At 45.4% G+C, this 21,602-nt stretch overlaps 1 protein-coding gene across 2 annotated transcripts in view; it reads right to left on the reverse strand.

Moving 5' to 3' along the window:
- RCVRN (recoverin) overlaps window positions 1-18,691 on the reverse strand; it is a 34,065-nt gene extending 15,374 nt beyond the window's left edge. The window contains exons 1-2 of one of the 2 annotated variants that reach the window (XM_029600259.1): window positions 18,643-18,691; window positions 9,977-10,472 (exon numbers count right to left, since the gene is read on the reverse strand). In XM_029600259.1, coding sequence (XP_029456119.1) covers window positions 9,977-10,472; window positions 18,643-18,656 — 510 coding nt within the window. In that variant the 5' untranslated portion in view covers window positions 18,657-18,691. Of the gene's footprint in view, window positions 1-9,976; window positions 10,473-18,042; window positions 18,371-18,642 lie in introns of those variants that run through there. The other variant, XM_029600260.1, reaches the window with a different exon arrangement.
- Between the last annotated feature and the right edge of the window lie 2,911 nt (window positions 18,692-21,602).

Here is a 21,602-nt window from a genome sequence, read left to right on the forward strand (position 1 = left end):
CACTGCATACAGAGACTCTGGCTTGTTGCAGTTTCCAATTCAGTTTTTTCTGCATGCTTCTAGTTATGCATTTTGGTCTCTTTATTCTATGTTAGGTGAGGGTCAGCACGTGATTCAGGTGAGGTTTTCTGTTGGCGTGTAGTTTCTGTGTAGGACTCTATAGCAGCCTGACTTGGTCCGTTTTCCTAATAGGAGATGCATTGGTGTCTTAAGGCCTGGTGTAATATTTTCAGAGACTTATTGTACTTTAAAAGTGTGATCTTACATAAAATGCACACATTTACTTGTATTTAGTTTTAAACATATTGTATGGCTCTCATGGAATTACATTTTAAAATATGTGGCGTTCATGGCTCTCTCAGCCAAAAAGGTTCCTGACCCCTGTTCTAGAAACTTTTGACTGGCCTTGTGAGGCCACTGAGCATGCCCAGCATGCTATGATATTCTCTGCCACAGGTGTCTCTCTTCAGTCTAGTATGTAGCAAAAGAGTTTAGTAAATTAAATCATAAAAGGATATGAGCCCAACTCCGCGGGGTGGCGGGTGGGTTCTGTGAGGACTACATCCTGCTGTCCTGGGATAACACCTATTACAAGGTAAGCAATTTTGCTTTATCCCAGGACAAGCAGGATGCTAGTCCTCACATATGGGTGAATAGCAAGCTAGAGGCTGAGTCCTTTTGTTGTGAAGTATTGTTGTTGAAAAGGGATCAGCCGGAGATCACAGAAGATTGGATGTGGAAGGAGTTGGGATTAAGCTGGAAACAAATTCTTTAAGACAGATTGTCCGTAGGCCGAATCTTGTCGTCCTTGCTTGTCTAGGCAGTAGTGAGCTGCAAAAGTGTGAAGAGAACTCCATGTTGCTGCTTTACATATGTCAAGGATTGGGACTGAACGGTAGTGTGCTACTGAGGTTGACATTGCTTGTACTGAATGCGCCTTTACTCGCCCCTGGAGAGGGAGGCCTGCTTTTTCATAACAAAATTGTATGCAATCTGCTAGCCAATTTGATAAAGTATGTTTACCCATTGCTTTACCTGGTTTGTTTGGGTCGTAGGATACAAATAGCTGTGTGGATTGTCTGTGTATTGCAGTGCAGTCTATATAAAAAGCTAGTGCACGCTTGCAATCTAAGGTATGGAAGGCTGTTTCTCCTGGATGGGAATGAGGCCTTGGAAAAAATATGGGTAAATTTATGGATTGGTTCAAGTGAAATTCTGTAACTATCTTAGGAAGGAATTTTGGATGAGTACGGAGAGCCACTTTGTCATGTAGGAACTTAGTATAAGGTGCGTACGTGACAAGCGCTTGTAACTCACTAACCCTTCTAGCTGATGTAATGGCTATAAAGAAGATAGTTTTCCAGGTGAGAAATTTAAGATCACAAGAATCTATGGGTTCGAAAGGAGAACGCATGAGTCTTGTTAGTACCAAATTCAGATCCCATTCTGTGACAGGTGGCCGAATTGGTGGCTTAAGGTGAGTTAAACCTCTCATAAAACTGCTTACGAGAGGTTGTGTGGAGATAGGTGCATCTGCTATCTTGTTATGGTATGCAGAGATTGCACTTAAATGTACTCTTACCGATGAAGTCTGGAGACCAGATTCTGAAAGATGGTATAAGTAGTCTAGTAGAGAAGTTGTGGGGCAGGTGAAAGGATTTATGTTCTTTTCGGAGCACCACAAAGTGAACCTCTTCCATTTAGAAGCATAGTTCTTTCGTGTGGAAGGTTTACGTAAAGCTATGAGCACTTGAGATATATTGGAGGAAAGATTGAGTGGTTGCAAGATCAAGCTTTCAACATCCATGCTGTTAGGGATAGGGATTGAAGGATGGGATGTCGCAGCCGACCCTGATCCTGAGTTAGGAGAGTGGGAGCTACTCCCAGTCGAATTGGACCCCTGACTGAGAGGTCTAGCAGTGTGGGGAACCATACTTGTCGAGGCCAGTATGGGGCTATGAGTATCATGGACCCTTTGTCCTGTTGTAACTTCACGTTTTGGTTATGAGTGGTATCAGAGGATACGCGTATAGTAGGCCTGAGCTCCAAGGGTGAGCGAAGGCGTCCTTGGCTGGCTGATTGTTCTGTTTGTGAAGAGAACAGAATTTGTCCACTTTGTGATTCAGATGTGACGCAAAGAGGTCTATTGTTGGTTGTCCCCAACGCTGAAATATCCTGGTCGCTACTGCAGGATCCAGGGACCATTCGTGTGGTTGGAATTGACGACTGAGTCGATCTGCTACTACATTGTGAATGCCTGCGAGATAAGTGGCTCGTAGGAACATTGAGTGGTTCAGGGCCCAGCCCCAAATTTGTGCAGCTTCTTGACAAAGGAGATACGAGCCCGTACCTCCCTGTTTGTTGATGTACCACATGGCTACTGTGTTGTCTGTTTGGATTAGAACAGTCTTGTGTGAGAGGCAGTCCTTGAACGCATGCAGTGCATAACGTATAGCTCGAAGTTCCAGAAAATTGATTTGATATGTTGCTTCGAGTTTTGTTCAAGTCTCTTGAGTGTGGAGATTGTCTAAATGAGCTCCCCAACCTAAGGTGGATGCATCTGTAGTTAAAGTTATCTGTGGGACTGGTTGTTGAAAGGGTAGGCCTTTGCACAGGTTGTCTTTGTTCGTCCACCAAAGTAGACATGATCTTAGTTGGTGGGTCACTTGAATTGGATAATGTAGTGGTTGAATGGCTTGAATCCATTGTGATCGTAAAGTCCATTGGGCCACTCGCATGGCAAGCCTTGCCATTGGTGTAATGTGAACTGTGGAGGCCATATGACCTAGCAGTATCAGAAACTGATGGGCTGTGGTCTGTGTTCGTAAGGAAATGGAATTTGCTAGTAGAATGAGGGCATCTGCACAATCTATAGGTAGAATAGCCTTTGCTAGATCTGTGTTCCACTCTGCTCCTATGAAGTGAAGCAGATGAGTTGGAGTGAAATGGGATTTTTGATAATTGATGAGAAATCCCATGGAGTGAAGTAGAGCAATTGTTCAAGTGAGAGAAGTTATTGCTCCTTGTTGAGATGGACTCCTTATGAGCCAGTCGTCTAGATATGGGAAAACATGGACACCTTCTTTGTGCAAGTGTCCTGCTATGACTGGTGAAGACTCTGGGAGCAGATGTAAGTCCAAAGGGTAGAACTCTGTATTGGTAATGTTGATGGTCTACTGTGAAGCGCAGGATGAGGAGGGTATATTGGAATGTGAGCATAAGCATCTTGAAAATCCAGAGAACAAAGCCAATCTCTTGCTTGAAGAAGTGGAAGCATGGTGCCTAAAGATACCATCCTGAATTTTTCTTTCTTCAGAAATTTGTTGAGATTTCTGAGGTCTAGGATGGGACGTAGGCCTCCGGTTTTCTTTGGAATGAGGAAGTATCGGGAGTAGAATCCTCTGCCCTGCTGTGTCCGGGGCACTGGTTGTATGGCCCTGCATCTCAGAAGGGTGGATAATTCTGCCTGTAATTGATGCAGTTGAGAATTTTGTCGTGGGCAGGAAGTTGGTGGAAATTCTGGAGGAATTGAGGTGAAATTTAGTTTGTAGCCTCGAGAGACTATGGAAAGTACCCATTAATCTGATGTTATGTTTTGCCAATTTGTGTGAAAATGAGATATTCTTCCTCCCACCGGTAGATTTGGCTTGGGATTGCAAGGTTGGGTCTGTTCTCTGGTCTTTGTTTCAAAAGCCTGTTGCAGGGCCTGTCTGTGCAGGAGGTTGTGGACGAGCAGGCCTGGATTGTCTGGCCTGGGAGCATTGTGTAGGTCTGCTGGACGTACCCCTAGAAGTGTGGGGGTAGTATCTGCGTGGCCTGTAATAGGAACGTCACATATCTCTTCGTGGAGGACGACGAGAAGACTGAGTAGCAGGCTCTTGAGGGGTTTGAGACAGCTGACGTAGAGTCTCAGTGTGGTCCTTAAGCTGTTGTACAGCTTCTTGAATTTTGTCCCCAAACAGATTGTCACCAAGACAGGGCAGGTCCACAAGTTTGTCTTGTACCTCAATTCTGAGGTCGGATGCTTTGAGCCAGGCCCATCTGCGAACAGTGATTCCAGCTGCTGCTGTCCTGGAAGCAGTCTCAAAATTATCATAGACTGCTCTCACCTCATGTTTGCCTGCCTCCAGTCCCTTTGTTATTACAGCTTGTGCAGGTTCCTGGAACTGGGTGGGTAAGGAGGTTACAAACTCTTCCATCTGCTTCCAGAGGTTCCGCTGGTATTAAGTGATGTAGAGTTGATAAGCAGAAATTTTGGTGCTCAACATGGAACTCTGATAGACTTTTTTACCTAGTGTATCCAGGAATCTGTGTTCTCTACCAGGTGGGATGAATGAGTGTGGGCGCACACGTTTAGATTTTTTCTGTGCTGACTCCACTACTACAGACTGGTGTGGTAATTGCTGTTTGTGGTAGCCTGGAGCTGGTTGGACTATGTAAGTAGTGTCCACACGTTTATTCACTGCAGGAGTAGAAGCTGGGTGTTCCCAGATTCGTTTTTGGAGATCTAGTAAAACCTCATGTACTGGTACCGCCAGTACTTGTTTGGGTGGATCCACAAACTGTAAAACCTCAAGGGTTTGTGCTCTTGTGTCTTCCTCTGCTGTAAGTTTGAATGGAATTGAGTCAGACATGCTTTGTATGAATGAGGAGAAGGAAAGATCCTCTGGGGGTGACTTCTTTCTTTGATCAGGAGAAGAAGGGTTAGACATGAATTCCTCTGAAGAAATATGAGAGGGTTCATCATCCCAGGAATCTTCAGAATCTTCTCTATAAGGTGATTTTGGCATTGGTTTAGATGGGACATGGCGTCCTGAAGGACCTGGCTGTGGGTCATCGATGGAAAATCCTGCAAAAGTAGTATGTGGCCTAGTAGATGGTAAATTATCGATCACATTTTGATACCTTTGTAAAAGGCGTCATTAAAAAGCCTCATCTTGGACTTCTGGAGGTTCCAATGCAGGCTGCCCCGATGGTAGCGGGGATGTTCTCGATGTCGTGGTCGGTGGAAATGGCACCGATGGTACTGACATCAAGGGGCTCGATGGAATATGAGCAAAGAGTGATGTGGATTGTGTCCCGAGCCTTGGTGTAGTGGTTATGAAACCAGTCGAAATCCTCGGGGGCAAGAAAGGCGCTGTCATCGGTGGTACCATCGGCATCGGTACTACTACCGGCATCGACGTTGGAGGCATCGGGATGGAAGTTGGAGTCATCGGCATCGATGCTGGAGGCATCGGCATCGATGCTGTAGGTATCAGCATCGACACGGACGGTGTCGGCATCGACGGAACCGTTGGAACATTTTGCTCTTGAAGAGCTTATAGGGCCGCTTGTCTTATTAATATAGACAATTCCGGCTGTACAAGTGGTGAAGTCACCGATGTTGTACGCGGTAGCGGTACGGAGGTGTCCATCGACGAAGTGGTTGGAATCAGCGAAAACGAAGGCCCAGGCATTGAAGGTGCCGGTGTTTCCTGTTGTCGGGGCTGCTTTGGCATCGATTCGTCCTGGGACATCGATGTAGAAGATGACGGACATCGATGTCGATGCTGATGTTTGGATTTTTGGTGTTCTGCCGATTTAGTCGATAGTACCGACGATGGTGAGGACGGGCGATCACTGGATCCATCCGGACGCGGTTTTTTAAATAAAGCCCTTTTGGTCGCTCCGGCCGGAGATGACCTCGATGATTTCGAGGGAGAAGGGATTAACTGAAGTTGAAACAGATGTTCCATCTTCTCTTGTCTGGCTTTCCGTCCTTTTACTGTCATTTCTGCTCATTTGGGGCATGTACCGACATCGTGTTTTTCTCCGAGGCAGAGTACACACTCCAAATGCGGATCAGTTATCGACATATTCCTATTACAAATCGGGCACTTTTTGAATCCCGTCGCCATTTTGGAATCGACGGCCGTCGATGGATGCGAGTGTGAGCCAATATGAGAATCAAGGGAATGGTACTCACCAGCCGGCGAGCTTGAGAGCTCCTATGAGAGAGAATATCAGCAAAATTGAAAAAATATTGACTTTTTCAGTCACAAGAATTGCGAAGAACGCAAGGGCTCTAATCCCGCGATGCGAACAGCAGCGAGGAAAAGCGAAGACTGAAGAAAGACACCTGTGGCAGAGAATATCATAGCATGCTGGGCATGCTCAGTGGCCTCACACGGCCGGTCAAACGTTTCTAGAAACTTTGACAAAGATTTCCCGTGCTGGGCTCCTTCGGTGATGTCACCCACATGTGAGGACTAGCATCCTGCTTGTCCTGGGATAAATATAGAGTATCAGATTCTCTCTTGTCACTTAAGAAAACGCACATAAAGGCTCCACACATAGGTGCAGTAGGGCATATTTTAAATGATACGCGGGTACTTGCACGTACGATATAAAATTGACCATATTTTTGCTCATGTGTCCAATATGTGCATTTATGGGCGAACGTGCACTCCTTTTAAAATTTACTTGATGGGGAACAAGGGAGGAAAGAGACACACAGTGGGTATGGAAGGAAAGAAAGTCACAGGGAAGGGGAGAGGCATAATGGGAGAATGAGGGAAGACAGGAGACATAGATGAGGAAGGTAAGGAAGAGACAGAAGAGGCACAAAGGAGACAGGGAGGAATGGGAGGAAAGGAGATAGATAAAGAGGAAGGCACTGGGGAGGAGAGGGAGACAGGAAGGAAGAAGGAGGGAGAGAAAGAGAAGAGCATGGGGAGGGAGGGGACTAGAGACAGGAAGGCAGCACAAGAGAGTAGTGCACAGAGGACGGGGAGGGCATATTAAGAGACAGGAGGCACAAGGGAGACACAGAAGAAAGGCTGGGAAGGTTTTAAAGAAGGGAGAGTGAACCACCTGTGTCTGAGAGAGGAGGCTGTGTGTTTGGGAGTATGTGTGTGTGTATAAGTGAGGAGACTGTGTGTTTATTAGGGATGTGAATCGTGTGATCGATCATCTTAATGATCGATTTTGGCTGGGGGGGGGGTAGGGAAATCTGATCGTCATGGTTTTTTTTGTTAAAAAATCATAAATCGGGGGAGGGCGGGAAAACCAGCACACCAAAACAGCCCTAAAACCCACCCCGACCCTTTAAAACAAATCCCCCACCCTCCCGAACCCCCCAAAATGTTTTAAATTACCTGGGGTCCAGTGGGGGGGGGGGGGGGTGTGTCCCGGTGCGATCTCCCGCTCTCGGGCCACGGCTGCGTTAATAGAAATGGCGCCGGTGGCCCTTTGCCCTTACCATATGACAGGGCAAAGGTAGCGCCGGTGCCATTTTGGTTCCTGTCACCCAACGTCACGAGTGCAGGAGATCACTCCTGGACCCCCGCTGGACCCCCAGGGACTTTTGGCCAGCTTGGGGGGGCCTCCTGACCCCCACAAGACTTGCCAAAAGTCCAGCGGGGGTCCGGGAGCGACCTCCTGCACTCGGGCCGTATTGCCAATATTCAAAATGGCGCCGGTGCTACCTTTGCCCTCACTATGTCGCTACCTTTGCCCTCACTATGTCATATGACCCGTATGACATAGTGAGGGCAAAAGTAGCGCCTGCACCATTTTGAATATTGGCAATACGGCCCGAGTGCAGGAGGTCGCTCCCGGACCCCCGCTGGACTTTTGGCAAGTCTTGTGGGGGTCAGGAGGCCCCCCCCAAGCTGGCCAAAAGTCCCTGGGGGTCCAGCGAGGGTCTGGGAGCCTCTGCATGCTGCAAAGGAGTAGGCCCTGGTGCTGGGCCTGCCAAATTCTGAGCAAATTCTATGCAACTGCGCAGTAGGAGTATTCTACAGGAATTCTGCACTCCGTAGTAGTGCAGAATTCCCACAAGTCTAGTTTATGGGGAAGTATTGAGGTGGTTGTGTAGTAGGCTTTAGCTGTGATAGAGAGCAAAACTGTATGAGAGAGGCTGATATATTTGAGGATAGTTGAAATATTATTTTATAAAACAAATTATATTGAGAGAGGAGCTTGAAAGCCAAGTAATGAGTGGATCAACAACTGGCAGTAGTCTGTAACCTCCCCCCCTCCCGCTTCCCCTCCCAAAGCATGAAGTTTAGTGGGGTGTCCAGTTATGGTCCATGGAAAAGTTTGCCACCCTAATTTAAGTACACCTTTTATATATGTATGTCTGTGTCTAACTGTTTGTATCTGTGTAGTAAAAAGGAAATGCATTCCCAAGGAATATGAGAGATGAGAGACTGTTTGCTTCTTTCCTCTTTCTCTCAGAAATCCACTTGCAAACTGAAAAGGTCTCTGCAGGCAAGAAGCAGTATCTGAGTCAATAGGAAGTACCCAGAAACATGTGACCATAAAGGACTAGCAGTAACAAGACTACAGGATTATAGGGGCTTGTAGTCCTTCTGTGACATCACTCTAGCTTACAAGTAGGAACAGAACAACTTTATATATACAGCAAACACCACAGTTCATGGGGGCAGAACAGGTCCAGTCAGTCATATGAGGTGAGATGAAGAGCTGAAGAGGAGACCGGAAGGGGCCGTGGAGGAAGAAAGAGAATCCAGGAGCTGGGAAGAGGCTATGGGGGCAAAGGAGAGGGGAGAGGAGCAAAAAAGTTGCCATAAGAGCTGGGAAGGAGATATTGTGGGGAGCAGAGACTGAAAGGGAACATACTGGGGAGGTAGGAGGGATTGGTTCCAGTAAGAAGCCATGGTGAGGGAGGAAGGATAAGAATCAGGAAGGGGCCATGGGGAAACATAGGAGAGAGAGGAGCAGGGAAGATTATTTTGGAGAGGATAGAAAGGATAGGTGCCAGGATAGGGCCCTGGTGAATGGGCTAGGAGTCAGGAAGAAAGGGATTATGGATGGAGAAGGAGGAAAGCCTAGAATGGCACATGGGCAAAAGGGGAGATCTGAAAGGGCCATGGGGGAGGTGCTCTGAGTATAGGGGGGAGAGGAGATAGGAAGGGCCTGGGAGCCAAGGAGGGGTTATGGGTGGAGGGTGCCAAGAAGGAGGGACAAGAGGGATTGGAGTGAGAGGAACAGGGATGGGGCCAAGAGGGGAGGTGTTGTAGGTGTAGGAAGGAGAGGAGACAGGACGGGCAAATGGGAGAAGAGGGGGTAAGAGGGAAAGGAGCAGGGAAAGGAAGTATGAGGGAAAAGAACCAGGAATGGGCCACAATGCAGAGAGTGGTTAGGATGGAGAAAAGTGAGGAAGGAGCCATGGTGGAAAGGAGATTAGAAGTAGAAGAACAAGGAAGGGAGCCATAGAGGGCTAGGGGAGTAAGAGGGAGAACAGCCAGAAAGGGCCAATGAGCTGGATAGAGAAGGGCTAAGAGAGATAAGAGCAGTGAAGGGGCCATGGATGAAGGTGGTAGAGAGGGAGACAGAGATTAGAGAACTAGGATTGAGGGCTTCCTCTCAAGCTTCTGCCTTGTGACTCAGTATGTCTAAAATTAGCCATGGATATTTATATGGTACATAAAATATACTCATCCTGTTTTATATATGTAAGGTGTTTCTTTCCTAAAGCAATAAACATTGCATTAAATTAGAGATGATGTATAGGATTTATTCATAGCTTGGTGTATGTGTGTGTGTGTACACAACTGATGTGCTTGCAAAAAAGCATTAGTAAAATCTGTGTTGCAGTCTATAATTGAAAACTTCTTTGTGCTCAGGTATTAGAGGGGGGAAAACCTATTTTCTTCTTTGAGATAACTATCGAGACCCCCTTGCTCTTTAAGGATTTTTCTCATGTGCACTATTTTTGCTATGACAATTTACTGCATTAACACTGGAAATAATTTAAACTGATCTTAAAACTAAACTGGAGCTGGAAACGAGTGAAACTGAAGAAGCTGCTTCCACACAGGTGTGCCTAATTCAGCTACATCTTTCCTAAGTCATATATTTATATTCTACACTATCATATGTAAGAACATGTGATATACAGAATATGTTATTGGGTGATAACTCTTGGGGAAGTAACGCAAGCTCATTAAGAGAAAATAGACTATACCGTAACTATTTGAAGCACTTCTCCTTTGCTGATTTTTCCATTGCCATCCACATCAAACAGTGAGAATGCCCATTCTAGTTTCTTGTCGGTTTTACTCGTTGAGGTCATGTGAAAAGCAACCATATATTCTTTAAAGTCCAATGTGCCATCATTGTTGGCATCAAAACTCCTGAAGACGTGCTGTGCATAAGCTTTGGGGTCTGCATCAGGGAAAAATCTGGCATAGATGTTCTCAAACTGCTCTTTGGAGATCCTACCATTGGGGCACTCCTTCAGGAAGGACTGATACCAGACGCACAACTCATCCTGGCTGTACTTGGTGTTCATCTGCAGCTCCTGCAGGATTTGCTTTGATAAGGCGCCACTTTTGCTGTTTCCCATCCTTCTGAAAGATTTTGAGGGAAATTCAGGAGCAAGCCTGAGTCTTGCTGGCCTCCACTGTTGTCTGGAAATTGTGGACTCGAAGGCAGGACTTGCATTTAAATCCAGATAAATCCTGTTTAGGATTAGAAAGGTTTATGAATCAACCTGATTGATGTGCAGTGCACTTTGTAATATTACTTGTCTCCACCATGCTAATTAGCTAATTGATAAAGTTATTGGATGTGATTTTTAAACTAATTGCATTAATTAGTACCAAGACATCTAGCTCAGATTTTACTGTACAATGTTTAAAGTGACAAGAATTATTACTAAGGAAACAATACTCAGACTTTCTAGAAATCTAATAGAGTTACCACTCATGCATTTGTACCATAACGTCCCCGACATTCCCAAATGTACATTTATTTATTTAAAAGACTGGTTCCTTGCTCTTATCCACAGTTCAAGGTAAGCTATAAATAAACATTCATAAAATCACAAAACATGAGGAGCCTGATATTCAAAACAGCTTAGTCGAATAAACTGGTCTTAGCCGGCTAAGGGGGTCATTTTCCAAGCGGATCGCACGCGATAAGGGACGTTTCGCAGGGGAAAAGTCCCTTATCGTGTGTGATTCCAGGATGGGGGCAGAGTCGGGGCGGCATCAGCCCCAGAAGAGGAGGAGTTGGGGCGGCACCGGGGCTGATGCTGCGAAGACTGCGCTGACAGTGAAAGGTAAGCACCTTTATCACTGCCAGTTTCGCACTGAATAACTACACCTTTTATGGTGTAGTTATTCGGCACGATGCCGGCAGCGATCGCACCGCGGAGGTGCGATCGCTGCCAACTAGCACAGGACCGCCCCCCATTTCGCCCCCGTTACTGTGGGATTCACTATGCCTAAGGTAAATATATCACTTATAATAGGTATATTATTTGGTACCAACCTGAAAACTCTGTAAAAAAAAAAGTCACCTGCAGCCATATGTTATTGGGACTATTGTAAAGCATGTCAGCCTTCAGAAAGCTTTAAGTAAATTGAATTACAATATAGTAAATCTCCCATACAAAATGTATTTATTTGTTTATTTTATATACTGTAAATCTGTAAACAAAATAGATGGTGTACAATCAATAAAATACAAAATTGAAAATAAAAATGTACAATAAAGAAATAAAAGAAAACAATACAAAAATTGAAATAAAATTCATTTAAAATATATATAAATTATCTAAAATATATTAACCTAAAACACAACTTGCTTAATAAAAGAAAAAGTAATATCGTAAAGGACACTTCTGACCGCTAACTACTGCTTAACCATCGCTTTAAAACTATCACAAGGTGCATCTGACAGTGCTCAATTAACTTTCAGTTCTCATAGGCTTTTTTGGATAACCAGGTTTTAAGGTTTTTCTTAAATATTCTAATATCTTTTTGGAGTCTAAGCTTATCTGATAATGAGTTCCATAATTTGGGGCCCGCAACTGAAATTGCTCTGTCTCTGACTTCGCATAAATGGGCTGTTCTTATAGACAGCACTGTAAGAAGTCCTTTGTTGGCTAACCTCAGATTCCTTTCAGGTGTATGTAAGTGTAAAGAGGCGTTTAACCGTTCAGTTCGGCCACAATTTAACGATTTATGTATATTGCATAGAATTTTGTACTCAATTCTCTGTTTTATTGGGAGCCAATGTAGATCTAATCTATCAAGGTTGGCGTGATATGATCGTATCTTTTTCTTCCACACAATACTCTGGCAGTCACTTTTTGGAGTAGTTGCAAAGGGCTTAATGTTGCGATCCTGCCCGCGAGGAGCGCGGGCAGGCTCTTACCTTCGCGGCCAGTCCGGCCACTGACGCTGCTTCTCTCTTCCTGAATCAGCTGGGGCCGTCCCCGCAGCTGTTGCCATGCGGCCGGCTCCTCTGCTCCTGTTTCTGCCTTCCCCGCGATCCTGGGACCTTCAGCCAGCAGGGAGACCATCCCTGCTGGAGCCTGCTTCAGCCCAGGTCCTCGACCGGCAGGGAGCCGTCCCTGCAGCTTTCTACATTGCCTGCAGCTCCCTTCTCTGCCTGCAGCCTGCTACAGCTCCCACAGCTCCCTGCAGCCAGCCTTACCTCTGCTTCTTACCTGATGTCTTCGGCTGGGAGCCGCTCCTGCTTCAGTCCTTGCAGCTCTCGGCTCTCCCTGGGGCTGACTCCATGGCATGGAGCCGTTCCTGCAGCCAGCACCTCTCCTGCTTCAGTCCTTGCAGCTGGGAGCTGCTCCAGCGACCTGCCTTCACCCAGCTCCAGCCCAGGGCTGCTCCACTGCTTCCATGGGCCCTCCATGTGGCTGAGGACGCCACCAGCTTCCAGCCCTTCTTTCCAGCTTCCTAGGGCGTGGGCGCACGCCTCTCTACTCCTCTTCAAGGGCCAGCCAGGTGTGGTCCCCTGCTGGCCCCTCCCTGGGCGTTGTCATCATCAGCCCTACTAAAGGGCTCAGTTTTCACTCTAACTTTGCCTTCGCAAGGAGTTGGTCACTCCTGGGACTCTACCATCCTTGCTCCAGGAGTTATCCGTGTTCCAGCCTTCTGCAAGGTCCAGTGTTACTTGTTCTCTGTCGGAGCTCCTCGTCCTGTCCTGATGTCTGTAATACAATGGGTTAAAAAAAATGCTCTCAGAACAAACATTATGCTGTCCTGTCACATTTTAAACTGGGGACTTGTTTTTTAAGCAAAAAGCTGTTTATCAGTAGGGCTTACACAAGTGGTTGTGGGGGAGAGTAGCTTGTCTGTGCCTGGGACCTGATTCAACAGGCGGAGGAATGCCTGGCCTGCAGCCCTAAAGAAAGGTTCCCAGACCCAGGTGCTGGCTCATCTACGTTCACACACTTGTTTATAAAGCCCTATAAAAGTTCAGGGTCCTCCGGTGGGAACTTGGAGCCTCACCTGTGCACTGACGAATGGCGCAGGATCTTTCCCGTTGAAGCTGTGTGCTCCTGTTTTTCGGTCGCACCGGGATTCCCCGACCTGATGAGTGGCAGGATGCTGAATAGCTGTGTGCTCCTGTTTTTCGGTCGCACTGGGGGTTCCCTGACCTGATGCTGTTTTTCGGTCGCACTGGGGTTCCCTGACCTAATGAGTGGCAGGATGCTGATTTGGTATGTATTATAGTCACGGGAAATGAAGTATGTGTGCTGTAAATAAAGCTATATTTTCATTACTGTATATCTCGTATCTTGTATCATAGTGTGTGTGTGTGTGTTTAGTACTGTGCACATCTGCCTACCTCCCATTCGGGCATCTTGTTACAATGTCTACCTGCTGTTCCAGTCCTGATGTCTGCTTGATGTTCCAGCCCTGATGTTTGCCTGTCCATGTTCCTGCCCTTGGCCTGTCTTCCAATCCGATCCCGTGTTCCAGTCCAGTTGATGCCTTTACCTTGCCTTTGGCTGCCGGTGTGCAGCAAACCCTGCTTCAGGCTGCCGGTGTGCAGCAAACCCTGTTATAGGCTGCCAGGAGTGCAGCAACCTGCTTCTACCCTGTTCCTGAATCTCCTGAAAGCTAGCACCTTGTTCCTGTGTCTTCAAGATGTCCTGGTGCCTCGCGGCAAGCCATGTCGTGGTCCGTGACCAGCCCCATGGGCGGGCTGAGTAGGGCGCTTCGTGATGCAAGCCATGCACCTCGTTCCTGAGTCTGTGAGAAAGCCTTACCCTGTTCCTGAATCTCCTGAAAGCTAGCACCTCGTCCCTGTGTCTTCAAGATGTCCTGGTGCCTCGCGGCAAGCCATGTAGTGGTCCGTGACCAGCCCCATGGGCGGGCTGAGTAGGGCGCTTCGTGATGCAAGCCATGCACCTCGTTCCTGAGTCTGTGAGAAAGCCTTACCCTGTTCCTGAATCTCCTGAAAGCTAGCACCTCGTCCCTGTGTCTTCAAGATGTCCTGGTGCCTCGCGGCAAGCCATGTAGTGGTCCGTGACCAGCCCCATGGGCGGGCTGAGTAGGGCGCTTCGTGATGCAAGCCATGCACCTCGTTCCTGAGTCTGTGAGAAAGCCTTACCCTGTTCCTGAATCTCCTGAAAGCTAGCACCTCGTCCCTGTGTCTTCAAGATGTCCGGGTGCCTCGTGGCAAGCCATGTCGTGGTCCGTGACCAGCCCATGGGCGGGCTGAGTAGGGCGCTTCGTGATGCAAGCCATGCACCTCGTTCCTGAGTCTCTGAGAAAGCCTTACCTTGTTCTTGAACTCTCTGTAAGCCTGGTATCCTGCGGCAACCCCTGTCGTGGTCCGTGACCAGCCCCACGGGCGGGCTGTGTAGGGCGCTTCATGATGCCAGTCTCGTACCTCGCCCTTGAGTCTCCTGTATGCATCATACCTCATTCCTGTCTCCACGTCTCTTCCTCCAGTATCTCGCTCCTGAGTCTACGTTTGCACTTCCAGTACCTCGCTCCTGAGTCTACGTCAACACGTCCAGTACCTTGTCTCTGAGTCTACGTCTGCACTTCCAGTACCTGTCTCTGAGTCCACGTTAGCATGCCCAGTACCTTGTCTCTGAGTCCACGTCTGCACTTCCAGTACCTGTGCCTGAGTCTACGTCTGCACTTCCAGTACCTGTGTCTGAGTCTCGTCTGCATCTATGTTCCAGTCTTCGCTTCCCTGGCCTCCATCCGGCTTGCCGCTTCGTGCCGTACCCTGCGGCAGGTCCGAAAGGGCTGGGAACAGTCGGAGGACTGTTCACAAGACCAACATAGCGTTGTTGGGTCTTCCGAAGCATGCAGGTCCGGAGGAGGGCCTGTCTCCAGTCATCACTCCAGCTTTGCTTCCGTCCAGCCCATGCTCGGGCATGCCACGCCTCCCGCGGCACCTCTTCAGACTTCTCTGGCGTCGAGCTGCGGCCCAAGGGCACACACATCTCCCAGGAGTGGGATCGCTCTTCTAGCGCTCCACAACACTTAAGCAGTTTCCAGGTAGACCAAATAAAAGAGCATTACAATTAATCAGAAGTTGAAAAAAGTAGAGTTTGTAAAATGGTTCTAAAATCATTAAATTCTAGTATGGCTTAAGGCGTTTTAAAATGTGCAATTTAAAATAACCATCTCTTATTTTTCGCTTGATATCATTTTTCATTCTAAATTCTTGATCAATTAAAATTCCAAGATCACGAACCTGGTCGGTTAAGTCAATTTGCATTAACTGCCTGAAGGCAAACAGTACATTCATTACCTATGAAAAGGGAATACTGCAAATATTACACCAGGCCCTAAAACACCAATACACTCGATATTAGGAAAACAGAACAAACCAAGCTTAACAACCCTACACGAAAACTGCATGCTATCAGAATATCTCATTTCAGTCACACATGCAGAACACAGACAGACCCTCATCCAATACAGAATAAAGAGACAATAAAATATAACTAGAAACATGCAAACAAAAACTGATTTGGAAAACATAACAAAACAGACTCCATATGCAGTGCAACAATGGAAAAAAAGAAACATCATCATTCCTCATTAAACATCAAACAATAAAATTAAGATATATAAACCATCAATTATAATAGTAAAACCATACTCATAAAAAGAATAAATATTTCAAAGCAGCTGATGAATAGAATGTCTAATGATTAAAACATATAACACTGTTTTTTAAAATTTTCCAAACATTAATAAAATATTTCAAAACAGCAGACACATCAAATAGCACCCAATAATTAAAACTAAAACTAAAAATAATCCCTTGCTCTCCATACCTAGGAACTTTAGACTCCAGTCACCCTGAAATTCTCATGGATTAGTCAGGGATAGGAGGTGTACACAAACTTTCTCCTCTCTCTCATATAGAAACATAGAAACATAGAAATGACGGCAGAAGAAGACCAAACGGCCCATCCAGTCTGCCCAGCAAGCTTCACATTTTTTTCTCATACTTATCTGTTTCTCTTAGCTCTTTGGTTCTATTTCCCTTCCACCCCCACCATTAATGTAGAGAGCAGTGATGGAGCTGCAACCAAGTGAAATATCAAGCTTGATTAGTTATGGGTAGTAGGGGAAGTAACCGCCGCAATAAGCAAGCTACACCCATGCTTATTTGTTTTACCCAGACTGTGTTGTTCAGCCCTTATTGGTTGTTTTTCTTCTCCCCTGCTGTTGAAGCAGGGAGCTATGCTGGATATGCTTGTAGTATCAGTTTTTCTTCTCCCCTGCCGTTGAAGCAGAGAGCTATGCTGGATATGCGTGAAGTATCAGTTTTTCTTCTCCCCTGCCGTTGAAGCAGGATATGCATTGAAAGTGAAGTATCAGGCTTATTTGGTTTGGGGTAGTAACCGCCGTAACAAGCCAGCTACTCCCCGCTTTGTGAGTGCGAATCCTTTTTCTTCTCCCCTGCTGTTGAAGCAGAGAGCTATGCTGGATATGCGTGAAGTATCAGTTTTTCTTCTCCCCTGCCGTTGAAGCAGGATATGCATTGAAAGTGAAGTATCAGGCTTATTTGGTTTGGGGTAGTAACCGCCGTAACAAGCCAGCTACTCCCCGCTTTGTGAGTGCGAATCCTTTTTTCTTCTCCCCTGCTGTTGAAGCAGAGAGCTATGCTGGATATGCGTGAAGTATCAGTTTTTCTTCTCCCCTGCCGTTGAAGCAGAGAGCTATGCTGGATATGCGTGAAGTATCAGGTTTTCTTCTCCCCTGCCGTTGAAGCAGGGAGCTATGCTGGATATGCGTGAAGTATCAGTTTTTCTTCTCCCCTGCCGTTGAAGCAGAGAGCTATGCTGGATATGCGTGAAGTATCAGTTTTTCTTCTCCCCTGCCGTTGAAGCAGAGAGCTATGCTGGATATGCGTGAAGTATCAGGTTTTCTTCTCCCCTGCCGTTGAAGCAGGGAGCTATGCTGGATATGCGTGAAGTATCAGTTTTTCTTCTCCCCTGCCGTTGAAGCAGAGAGCTATGCTGGATATGCATTGAAAGTGAAGTATCAGGCTTATTTGGTTTGGGGTAGTAACCGCCGTAACAAGCCAGCTACTCCCCACTTTGTGAGTGCAAATCCTTTTTTCCACATTTCCTCTTGCTGTTGTAGCTTAGAGCGATGTTGGAGTCACAGTAACCATGTGTATGTTTATTGAATAAGGGTATTGTCTCCAGGCAGTAGCCGTCATTCTGGCTAGCCACCCACTCTTTATTGACGGCCTCTTGATTTTATGGATCCACAGTGTTTATCCCACGCCCCTTTGAAGTCCTTCACAGTTCTGGTCTTCACCACTTCCTCCGGAAGGGCATTCCAGGCATCCACCACCCTCTCCGTGAAGAAATACTTCCTGACATTGGTTCTGAATCTTCCTCCCTGGAGCTTCAAATCGTGACCCCTGGTTCTGCTGATTTTTTTCCTATGGAAAAGGTTTGTCGTTGTCTTTGGATCATTAAAACCTTTCAAGTATCTGAAAGTCTATATCATATCACCTAACATCTCTAACATACATGTTCATTCTTACACAAACTCCCTTATATTCTCTCAAATACATGTTCACTGACTCGCTCTTGCTCACTGGTTTAAATAGTCTTCTTGCTCACTCATATGCTCATTAACTCACTCATTCCCTCTCACACACATTCTTACTGGCTCACTCAGTCTTGCTCACATACATCCTCTGGAAACCATAGCGAGCCTGACTGTATTATGCAATGAAACTGAAAAAACAGAAACATCATCATTTCTCATAAAAAAAGCGACTCACCTTGTCACTAATTTTCTGATGCTGGATCAGTGTAACAGGACGAGAGCATTAATGTTATCAAGATCGTTAGGTACATAAAGGCCCAGACATCCCACTAGGCAATTATGCAGCTGCTTAGGGTCACCGCTCTGAAAAGGACATCTCCTCCCAGCGCACTTTCTTACAAGTGCTAATCAACTTGAGTGTCACTCCCCTATCAGACCCATGCCCTTAAAGAAGCATAGACTCATGGCCGGGTAGCATTCAGAATGTGGCAAGGTACCCCAGAAAAAAAAAAAAGACCTGTTTTAAGGCCTGGAAGGGGGACTGAATAGCAGGAAATGCTGGGCAATCGCAAGGCAGCGGCACTAAGAGCTGCTGGGTATCCGGTTACACTTTCACAGGGCTGAGGTAGCTTGTGCAGCAGCATCATGCTGCAGGATCTGACAGCCACAGATGATGAAGGTAAAAAAAAAAAAAAAAAAAAATCTAGACAGGAAGAGCCTAAATCACATGAAACAAATACAACAGACTTTGAGAGGATTAGGAGAAATCTTGAAAATGAGGAAAATGAGTTTTTATTCCCTTCAAAAACTAAAAGAAATGAAGTATCTGTATTACCTCGTATTAATCATGCATAGGGGTACAGCTGCTCAGAATTCTAAACTGCTGTTGCCATGACAGCTCAAGCATGGCTTGGGTAAACAAGCTGGTGAGCTGACCTGGGAAGAACACTGTCAGGGGAGCAAGGCGATCAAGTGGCACAGACCCACAATAAATTTAAGGAAGCAGAACAAGCACCGAAAATATCCACACAGTGTCCTCATAAATGCCTAACATGTTTTTAGCTCCGAAGAGCACATGGCATGTATAGAGACTCAGAGACAGCTCTAAAGTAGCTCCCTCCCAAACTTCAGGAAGGCATGAATATGGCAAGATGACAAAACGTCACCGCCATTCAGAATATTCCGGCACCGTCTTGAGAGAGAGACCTTGTACACGGCGGTATTCGGTCTAACGGTTTTTGGTGTCTTCATAGAAGATAGCTGATGATATTTCTGTGTATCGGTGGGATTACACCTCTTTGCTCAGATAAGCAATTCTTAGATACATATGTTTCCCCTGAGGGTCCCTTGTAGGGAACAGGCATGGGAACGCGAGCAGAAACTCAAGTGAAGACAAGTCTTCAAAATCACTTGAGTACAAATTTAAAAGTTCTATGAAGAAATAATTACCGCTACATTTTGAAATAATAATGATGATCATCATTGTGGTGCCATTCAGGAAAAGAAGGATTTATTAAAGCTCCTTTGTGGTTACTAAATTTGAAAAAGCTACGGTGTCATATTTGTATTTTACAATATTATTTTGTAAAAGGTGGCACATTTGATGTATGTCATTTAATACACATATTATTGTTCTTGTATCTTACAACTTTTTGATGCTTAGTGTTTTTAAGGTATGAATGTGGCGTGAGTATGACTGTTTTAGAGTTATTTTTCTATGAAGCTGTGGTAATAAAAGGATTTATATATGCATGCTATGTATGTAGTGACTTTTTTGACTCTCATTTATGAAGTTGGATGTTGATTTACATTTTGAGAGTCACGTGTAGTTTCACCCGCATCTATTTCGATTTTCCATACACAACAGAGAACATATCTAGATGTCTGAAGATCAGGTTGAGGTTAGCTAGTATTTCATCCTGGTCTGTTATTTAAAGAATAGAGTAGTAGGCAAAAGAGAATCACAAATCCAGCAAAGAAAAAAGAAGAGTATCTCTGCCCAGAGACTGCGAATCCAAAAAGGAGATTGTTGAGTGCTAGCTATACTCATGATTAGTGCTTCCCAGCAGTTCAAGGAAAAAAACAAAAATGGTAATGTATGCACATGCCTACAGACATTTCGCTAAGATATCACCAGAAAAAATAAAAGTTTCATTCATATAGCAAGAATACAGAGAGAGAAAGAGAAATACACAAAAGGGAAAGAAAAGACAAACATCAAAACAAAGAGAAAAGAAAATTAAAGTCATAAAGTTAATGCAAAGTTACACTTATTTGAAGAAGTCTTCATTGTAGCTACAGCACCCTATAAAACAAAGAAAACAGCACACAAAAGCTCAAAATTGTTTTTAAAGAACAGAGTTTGAAATATTAAAGTTAAAGTTTAATTATATTCCAAGGTGATACTTATTTGATAACACAGCCATGGTATATTTAGAATTGGTTATATAATAGAAAAGATAAGTTAAGCATCAAAATTTAAGAACATAAGAACATAAGAAATTGCCATACTGGGTCAGACCAAGGGTCCATCAAGCCCAGCATCCTGTTTCCAACAGAGGCCAAACCAGGCCACAAGAACCTGGCAATTACCCAAACACTAAGAAGATCCCATGCCTCTGATGCAATTAATAGCAGTGGCTATTCCCTAAGTAAATTTGATTAATAGCCGTTAATGGACTTCTCCCCCAAGAACGTATCCAAACCTTTTTTGAACCCAGCTACACTAACTGCACTAACCACATCCTCTGGCAACAAATTCCAGAGCTTTATTGTGCGTTGAGTGAAAAATAATTTTCTCCAATTAGTCTTAAATGTGCTACTTGCTAACTTCATGGAATGCCCCCTAGTTCTATTATTCGAAAGTGTAAATAACCGATTCACATCTACTCGTTCAAGACCTCTCATGATCCCCCCTCATCCGTCTCTTCTCCAAGCTGAACAGCCCTAACCTCTTCAGCCTTTCCTCATAGGGGAGCTGTTCCATCCCCTTTATCATTTTGGTTGCCCTTCTCTGTACCTTCTCCATCGCAACTATATCTTTTTTGAGATGCAGCGACCAGATTTATACACAGTATTCAAGGTGCGGTCTCACCATGAAGCAATACAGAGGCATTATGACATTTTCTGTTTTATTAACCATTCCCTTCCTAATAATTCCTAACATTCTGTTTGCTTTTTTGACTGCTGCAGCACACTGAGCCGACGATTTTAAAGTATTATCCACTATGATGCCTAGATCTTTTTCCTGGGAGGTAGCTCCTAATATGGACCCTAACATCGTGTAACTACAGCAAGGGTTATTTTTCCCTATATGCAACACCTTGCACTTGTCCACATTAAATTTCATCTGCCATTTGGATGCCCAATCTTCCAGTCTTGCAAGGTCCTCCTGTAATGTATCACAATCCGCTTGTGATTTAACTACTCTGAATAGTTTTGTATCATCCGCAAATTTGATAACCTCACTCGTCGTATTCCTTTCAAGATCATTTATATATATACAAGCCGTTAAGCCCGTTAAAACGGACTACATTACATTTTGTTTTCAGTCCATTTTCTAACACAGCACCCTTCTACACTTTTTCTCCCTCTCTCCCCCTTCCCCTCGTTCACTCCTCCCCTTTCTTCCACTCAGTCTTACTCACCCTCTGTCTCCCACTGCCTTCTTCCCCTCACTCTCACCTCCCTCCCCTTCCCTCAGTCACTCCCACCTCTCTCCCCTTCCCTCAGTCACTCCCCACCCTCTCTCAATCCCATCCCCTCCCCCTCAGCCCTCCTCCACTCCCTTTTCTC

Source organism: Rhinatrema bivittatum, chromosome 4 (assembly GCF_901001135.1).
Source record: "Rhinatrema bivittatum chromosome 4, aRhiBiv1.1, whole genome shotgun sequence".
Classification (NCBI taxonomy): Eukaryota; Metazoa; Chordata; class Amphibia; order Gymnophiona; family Rhinatrematidae; genus Rhinatrema; species Rhinatrema bivittatum.